Here is an 8,214-nt window from a genome sequence, read left to right as displayed (position 1 = left end):
TAGGAATCTGCTCTTCCAACTCTCTGTTGCTATTGGGTGGTCTGTAGAAAACTCCCAATAAAGTGAGTGCTCCTTTCCTGTTTCTGACTTTCACCCATACTGATTCTGTAGACAAACTCTCCTCGATTACCTCCCTTTCTGCAGCAGTGATACTATTCCTGATTACCAATGCAACTCCTCTGCCTCTTTTACCTCTCCACCCCTCCACCCCCCCCCCCCACCCCCACCCCACCCCAACTGATTTCTTTTGAAACATCTAAACCCTGGAACATCCAATAACCATTCCTGCCTCTGTGATATCCAACTCTCCATAATGGCCATAACATCATAATTCCAAATACTAATCCATGCTGTAAGTTGCCCTTATACTTCTTGCATTAAAACAGACACACTTCAACCCATCACACTGACCGCACCTTTGCTCTATCAAGTGCCTATCGCCCTTCACAATCTCTCTGCACGCTGTATCGAGCTATTCACTACCTACTCCATCATCTGATCCATAGCTCAGGTTCCCACCTCCCTGCCTATCTAGTATAAACCCTCCTGAAGAACTCGAGAAAACCTCCCGCCCAGGATATTGGTGCCCCTCCAGTTCAGGTGCAACCGTCCTTCTTGTACAGGTCCCACCTTCCCCAGAAGGTATCCCAATGATCCACACATCTGAAGCCCTCCCTCCTACACCACCCTGCTGCCACTTGTTCATCTGCATTGGATCTCTATTCCTAGCCTCACTAGCCCTTGGCACCAGTAGCAATCCTAAGATTACTACTCTGCTCATCTGCTTTCTAGCTTGCAACTTAACTCCCTATATTCTCTTTTCAGGTCCTCATCCCTTTCCTTACCTATGTCATTGTTACCAATGTGTACCATGACTTCTGGCTGCTCCCCCTCCCCCTTAAGAATCTTGTAGACTCAATCTGAGACATCCCTGACCCTAGCACCCTGGAGGCAATATACTATCTGGGAGTCTCACTCGTGACCACAGATTCTCCTGCCTGTTCCTCTCAGACTGAATTTCCTATCACTATTACTCCCCTATTCTCATGCCTTCCTTTCTGAGCCACAGAGCCCTGGTAGATTGTCCCCCACAACAGTATCCAAAACTGTATACTTATTATGAGTAGCATTCTTTCTGCGTTGGCAAAAGTGAGGACTGCAAATGCTGGAAATCAGAGTCTAGATTACAGTGGTGCTGGAAAAGCACAGCAGGTCAGGCAGCATCTGAGGAGCAGGAAAATCGACGTTTCGGGCAAAAGCCTTTCATCAGGAATATGCGTTATCCCAGTTTAGACACGGGGCAGGCGTCCTGCCTAATTTTCACCTTGGAGAAAGTGAGAACTGCAGATGCTGGAGATCAGAGTTGACGAATTTGATGCCGGAGAAGCACAGCCGGTCAGGCAGTATCTGAGAAGCAGGAGAGTCATTGTTTCAAGCGTAAGCTCTTCATCAGGAATGAGGGGGTGACCCAAGGAGGCTGAGAGATAAATGGGAGGGAAGGTAGCTGGGAATACAATAGGTAAAGGAAGGTGTGGTTGAAGGTGATAGGTCAGAGAGAAGGGTGGAGCAGGTAGGTGGGAAGGAAAATAGACAGGTCGGACAGTTCAAGAAGGAGGTGTTGAGTTGAAATGTTGGATCTGGGATAGGGTGGGAGGAGGGGTAATGAGGAAACTGGTGAAATCCACATTGATCCTGTGTGGTTGGAGGGTCCGAAGGCAGAAGATGAGGCGTTCTTCCTCCAGGTGTCGGGTTACTTGAGTTTGGCGGTGGAGGAGGCCCAAGACTTGCATGTCCTTGGCAGAGTGGGAGGGGGAGTTAAAGTGTTTGACGACAGGGCAGTGGGTCTACAAAGAGACCTCACCACTAGGGATATATTTCTCTCCCCACCCCTATCTGCATTCCGGAGAGACCATTCACTCTGCGACTCCCTTGTAACGTCCACAACACCCCAGTAGCCCACCCTTCACTCCCAGCACCTTCCCAGCCTCCACAAGAAATGCAAAACCTGCACCCACACCTCCACCCTCACCTCCATCCAAGGCCCCAAAGGATCCTTCCACATCCGACAGATTTACCTGTACTTTCACATATATCATCTATGGTCTGTTGCTGTCGATGTGGTCTCCTGATGAAGAGCAGCACTTCGAAAGCCAGTGCTTCCAAATAAACCTGTTGGACTATAACCTGGTGTTGAGTGATTTTTAACTTAATCCTGTACGTTGGGGACACAGGACACCAACTTGTAGTATGTTTCAGAGAACATCCCTAGGACACACGCACTAAACAACCCCACCGCCCTGTGGCCGAATTTAAAACTTGCCCCCCCGCCAAGGGTATGCTAGTCCTGGGCCTCCTCCGCCGCCAAACTCTAGCCACCTGACCCTGGAGGAAGAAAGTTGAAACTTTATTGCTGGAACAGCACAGCAGGTCAGGCAGCATCCAGGGAACAGGAGATTCGACGTTTCGGGCACAGGCCCTTCTTCAGGAGCCCGAAACGTCGAATCTCCTGTTCCCTGGATGCTGCCTGACCTGCTGTGCTGTTCCAGCAATAAAGTTTCAACTTTGATCTCCAGCATCTGAAGACTCACTTTCTCCTGGAGGAAGAAAGCCTCATGTTCCTCCTTGAGACCCTCCAACCACAGGGGATCAATGTAGATTTTACCAGTTTCCTCATTTCTCCTCCTCCACCCTACCCCAGATCCAATCTTCCAACTCGGCACTGTCCTCGCTGTCCATCTTCCTTCCACCTATCCACTCCACCCTCCTCTCCGACCCACCACCTTCACCCCCACCTTCATCTACCTATGGCATTCCCAGCTACCTTGCCCTCAGCCCCACCGCAACCCTTCTCATTTATCTCTCAGCCCCCTTGGCCCTGATGAAGAGCTTATGCTCGAAACATATGACTCTCCTGCTCCTCAGATGCTGCCTGACCTGCTGTGCTTCTCCAGCACCACACTCTTCCTTATTTTCACACCATTGGCAAAAAAAAGTTGGAGCAGCACGTGGAGGGGCGGGGCCTCGAGACCACGTAAATAGTCACGTGGGCTGTGTGTGTTCCACACACCATTAAAGAGATATTATCTGTGAGAGATTTTCTTTCATGTCTTTGTGTGAGGAACGATATCCCGCAAAGTGTAAAATACGGAACGGTTTTCTTTAGTGATCCCAATGGAAATCCTGCTTCCATTTGTAAGTGACCCTTCTCCCCCTCTCCCTTGTCGAATAATTGTTGTACAACCGAAATTTTAGCAACGCTTTAAGACGGCGTCCCAGGTATCCTGCAAGGTATATAAATAGTTATTGCTAGTATTAGATTTACTAGTCAGTGAATGCTAACATTGAAGATGGGTAGCTAATCGGCAAATGTTGATTAGTTTATTTTATTCTGGGCAGTGATTTGTGAGCTGGAGGTTTGAGGTGCACCACGAGTGAGGTGATCTTGAAGCTGCAGGGACCTGCCGATGGCCGGCTCCGGGTTAATGGCCCGCCTCCCTCTGCACGTCCCGCCTCCTCCATGGGGAAAGCTGCTGTTCTTGTGCCCCCTGCCTGCGGGCGGCTGGCCTACGATCGTCCTCGCTGGTCACTGCCCGCTCCGGCCTCCCGCTCCCACACGATGAGTGAGCCGCTGCGAGAGGCCTCCGGGCCGGCGCCGCCTCTGCTCTCTCCGCCCGCCAGCAGCGACACTCACAAAGGCTGGCTGCACAAATGGACAAACTACCTGAAGGGTTACCAGCGCCGCTGGTTCGTGCTGAGTAACGGGCTCCTCTCCTATTACAGGTAGGTCACGGGCAGCCGGAGCCAGATACTGCTCCTACAGACAGGCACCAAGTCTGGTACCCAGACACTGTGTGCACACAAAGGAACCCAGATACTGCTCCTACAGACAGGCACCAAGTCTGGTACCCAGACACTGTGTGCACACACAGGAACCCAGATACTGCTCCTACAGACAGGCACCAAGTCTGGTACCCAGACACTGTATGCACACACAGGAACCCAGATACTGCACCTATAGACAGGCACCAAGTCTGGTACCCAGACACTGTATGCACACACAGGAACCCAGATGCTGCACCTATAGACAGGCGCTCAGCCCATTGTGCTGACATACAGCACCCAGATATAGCATCCACAGAAAGGTGGCCAACTTGACAGATATTCGCAGACGTGCACCCAGATACTGCACCGCAGACAGTAACCCAGCCACTACAGCCAGATGCTTTGCCCACAGACAGGGACCCACTGAAGTGCATTTAGATACTACACCCGGGCATTGCACCCAAACAATGCACCCAATCATAGGCAACCAACCTAGCACCTGATGTTGACAGACAGTTGCCCAGCCTGACACCATGACATGACTTCACAGACAAACACCCAGATTCTGTATCCATAGATAAGCACCCAGAAACTACAGCCAGATTCTTCACCCACAGACTGACATCCAGAGTCAGACTGAAACTTGCTCACAGACAAACATTGCACCATCAGGCAGGCACACAGATGTGTTCAGGCTGACACCTAGATGTTAGTATGAGTTATACATTGCAATTTTACATGTGGCAGTGAGGATTTGGGATTACATATGGAGTTCATAGATGCTATTTCATACTTTGAAGGACTAAATACTTGTTGAGTTTTGTGTGGGGTGCTACCAGTAATCAGTTGTTGCTAACTTCCATTAATGATTTGGAAACCAGTTCAGTGCAAAGAATTTGATTTGTCAGAAAGAACAAAACTAGAAGTTCAAGTTTTTTTTTGTAGTGTATAAGTTCCAGAAATCATTGGACAAAACATGAGTGTTCATGATTCACAGTTGAGAATATACTTTGGGAATGTGTAAACTGCTTAATATGGGAAATAAAAGGATAATATACACACTATGCAAATGTTTTTGGAAAACCTACGTTAACAGAAAACTAGGAGTTTTCGTCAACTTAATCACCATGTTAATTCAATGGGGAGCATCAATCTGAAAACCAACTAAAGTGAACTATCAAGTAAAAGGAAAAGAATACATTTGAAGGACCGATACTCAATCAGTATTGCTCTGCCTAGAGCCTGCCTTGAGCCCTGTGCCCAGTTCTGAGCATGGAGTCACAAAAAAGGTGTTCTCATGAAGAACTCAGAGATGATTCACAATGTTTGATGAAGAATTAGTAGGAAAGATAAAGATATTTGGACATCTGACCATTGAAGAGATGATTAAAGGTGATTTAATAGAGATCAAATGATAAAGAAATATTAGATCATGAGTGTTACTTCAAAAGACAAAGGGACACAATTTGGAACTAGTCAGAGAGGTGTGAGCACGGAAACAGACCCTTTGGTCCAACTCATCCATGCCGACCAGATACACTGCAGGAATACCTTTAGCACATGGACTGTAGCAACTCAAAAACCTAGCACCACTTTCTCAAGACAGCGAGAAGTAGAGAATTAAAACTGGCTATAGCTAAGCCCACAGCCCAAAAAAATTTATTTTAGAAAAAATATGTGGGATGACCTTGAGCTTCTTTAAGAAGCAATTAAATGCTGTGAAAATATGCCTGACAGGCAATTTGGTAGCTGAGTTTACAGGCTGAAGAGTATTGGTTTTTGCATTAGCTAGCTTGATATAGATAGCTGGTATCAATGCTTTTTGCGTATCCAACTGGCTCTAGCTACTTTCTGTTACTACTTAAAGGTCAAACTGACACTAGATTCCTGCTGTTATCACTTATGCAATGTGTGACCACATGTGATGCACCCTGCAATACTTGGGTTAAAAAGAGTTATTAAAAATGTTAATGTTATTAAAAAGTTGCATAAAGCCCTATATTGTAGCTGCAGATTTAAGGTTATCAAATGTAATGTTGAAATAGTCCAGTATTTGTCATGGGGAATTACTTTAGAACTTTTCTGTATTTATTTTAAGAATGCCCAGGCAATACCTAAATGGTCTGCTCAGATTTAAAAGCTATCCTTTATAAAATCAGAGGATAACCTTGGATGGATAAACTCCATTAAATCCGTTTGATCTCATCAAACACCAGTTTTGTTTGTTTGTTTGTTTGTTTCCTTCCTTCTTAGACAGGTAAGAAGGATGTTGTGAAAATTGAAAACATTCAGAAAAGATTGACAAGGATGTTAGCAGAGTTGGAGGGTTTGAGCTACAGGGAGAGGCTGAATAGACTGGGACTGTTTTATTTTCTGGAGCGTTGGAGCCTGAGGGGTGACCTTTATAGATGTTTATAAAATCACAAGGGGCATGGATAGGGTAAATGGTCGAAGTCTTTTCCCTGGGTTGGGGGAGTCCAGAACTATAGGGCATAGGTTTAGGGTGAGAGGGAAAAGATTTAAAAGGGAACTTAGGGGCAACATTTTTCATGCAAAGGATGGTGTCTGTATGGAATGAGCTGCCAGAGGAAGTGGTGGAGGCTGGTACAATTACAGCATTTCAAAGGCATCTAGATGTGTATATATAAATAGGAAGGGTTTAGAGGGATAAAGGCCAAGTGCTAGCAAATGGGACTACATTAATTTAGAATATCTGGTCGGCATGGACGAGTCCGTGCTGTGCATCTCTATGATTCTGACTAAGTGCAGCGTTCTAGACTCAGCAATGCTTCCTGGGAACTTTGTTACAATATTTGATATTCCCTGGTGTGAAGAAATATAGTGAAATCCATTTAGTTGTGCATTTGAATTAAATATGGATGAAACATTGTATCATACATGTTACCAAAAACAGCCTCACAGTTCAATTGTTCACCACTCACTCCAACCACTGATTTGAAATAGAACATTTTGCTGTATTACTTGAGCTGTGGAAGTTTGTTTGAGTTAGGATTACCAGAAAACTCTCTCGTCAACCAACCCACCCCTACCCCCAATACCTTATCATGCTGCAGAGCAATAAAAGCAGTATGTGCTCACTTTCAGTGCCCCAGTCATTAGCTCAAACAGATCTTTAGTTACCAAAATGAAGACCAATCTCAATCAAAGGGTATACAGCCTTCCCTCAGGTATTCGGATCTGTTGGTTCTGAGCCAGCGTGTCAACTGATGCTGTGTGGCAGAGCAGCAGGATTATAAATGAACAAAAGCTGTATTTGAAGCTTCACAGCAGCTGCATTGAATGAGTTGCTGACTAATTGATAGTGACACCAAAACCCTGAAAAAAAGGGTCTCTGAAGTCTAATTTATAGAAGTACTCGAAATGTCCTCTCTCTTTCATGATCTGTGCCATAATATTTTTCTTCATAAGCATAAATACTTGATTTGTTGCCCTTAAGCCATGCATTCTGATTCTACTAGAATACTTCGAGGAGATATTGAGGGAGTTTTCAGTTGATCCATTTTAGTTGGAATTTGAAAAAAAGGATTTTGGAATGTTTTGCACATCTGGGTTTTAAGAAGAGTGCTTTTTAATGAGATTGATAAGAAATTGACCAACTGGACTGCTCATTGGATTGAGAAAAGAAGAAAGTTGTCTGCATTCAACAATGAGTCTAATGGTTTAGAGATCTACAGTTTTATTTATCCAGTTATTTAAATTCTGGGAAAACATCGTCAGACACTGAATTTCAGAGAAGCAAATAAAGTGTGCTTTACCTGACGTGAGAACATGACTGTGTTCTTTATAAGAATTGGTTGAAGTACTTTTGAATTTCATCATTGCTTTGTACATGTAGAATGCCACATAGACTTGTAAATTATCAATCATGCCTGAGTTAGCTGATTTAACCAAATGTCATTATGATGCAGTTTAGCACAGTACAGAGGTAGGGGGAGGGTGGCATAGTGGTAAGAACTGGATTAGTTATCCAGAAGCCTAACTAATAGAAAATAGACAATAGGTGCAGGAATAGGCCATTCAGCCCTTCGAGCCTGCACCGCCATTCAATATAATCATGGCTGATCATTCCTAATCAGTATCCTGTTCCTGCCTTATCTCCATAACCCTTGATTCCACTATCTTTGAGAGCTCTATCCAACTCCTTCTTAAATGAATCCAGAGAGTGGGCCTCCACTGCCCCCTGTGGCAGAGCATTCCACACAGCCACCACTCTCTGGGTGAAGAAGTTTCTCCTGAGCTCTGTCCTAAATGGTCTACCGCGTATTTTTAACCTGTGTCCTCTGGTTCGGCACTCACCCATCAGTGGAAATATGTTTCCTACTGCCAGAGTGTCCAATCCTTTCATAATCTTATACGTCTCAATCAGACCCC

General features: G+C 45.3%; 1 protein-coding gene across 4 annotated transcripts in view; it reads left to right on the top strand.

Annotated features, from left to right (window-relative positions):
• The first annotated feature begins 3,084 nt into the window (after window positions 1-3,084).
• Window positions 3,085-8,214, top strand: part of LOC122562796 (oxysterol-binding protein 2-like) — a 334,280-nt gene continuing 329,150 nt past the window's right edge. For 2 of the 4 annotated variants that reach the window (XM_043715998.1, XM_043715997.1), the window contains exon 1: window positions 3,086-3,192. Coding sequence is in view for 2 of the 4 variants with exons in the window: in XM_043715995.1 (XP_043571930.1) it covers window positions 3,518-3,780 (263 nt within the window). In the remaining 2 variants the exon portion in view is untranslated. Of the gene's footprint in view, window positions 3,193-3,396; window positions 3,781-8,214 lie in introns of all 4 variants that reach the window. The other 2 variants (XM_043715995.1, XM_043715996.1) reach the window with 2 other exon arrangements.

This window comes from Chiloscyllium plagiosum, chromosome 25, assembly GCF_004010195.1.
Source record: "Chiloscyllium plagiosum isolate BGI_BamShark_2017 chromosome 25, ASM401019v2, whole genome shotgun sequence".
Taxonomy (NCBI): Eukaryota; Metazoa; Chordata; class Chondrichthyes; order Orectolobiformes; family Hemiscylliidae; genus Chiloscyllium; species Chiloscyllium plagiosum.
Note: the sequence above shows the minus strand (reverse complement) of the source record. Positions and strands in the feature narration are given on the sequence as shown.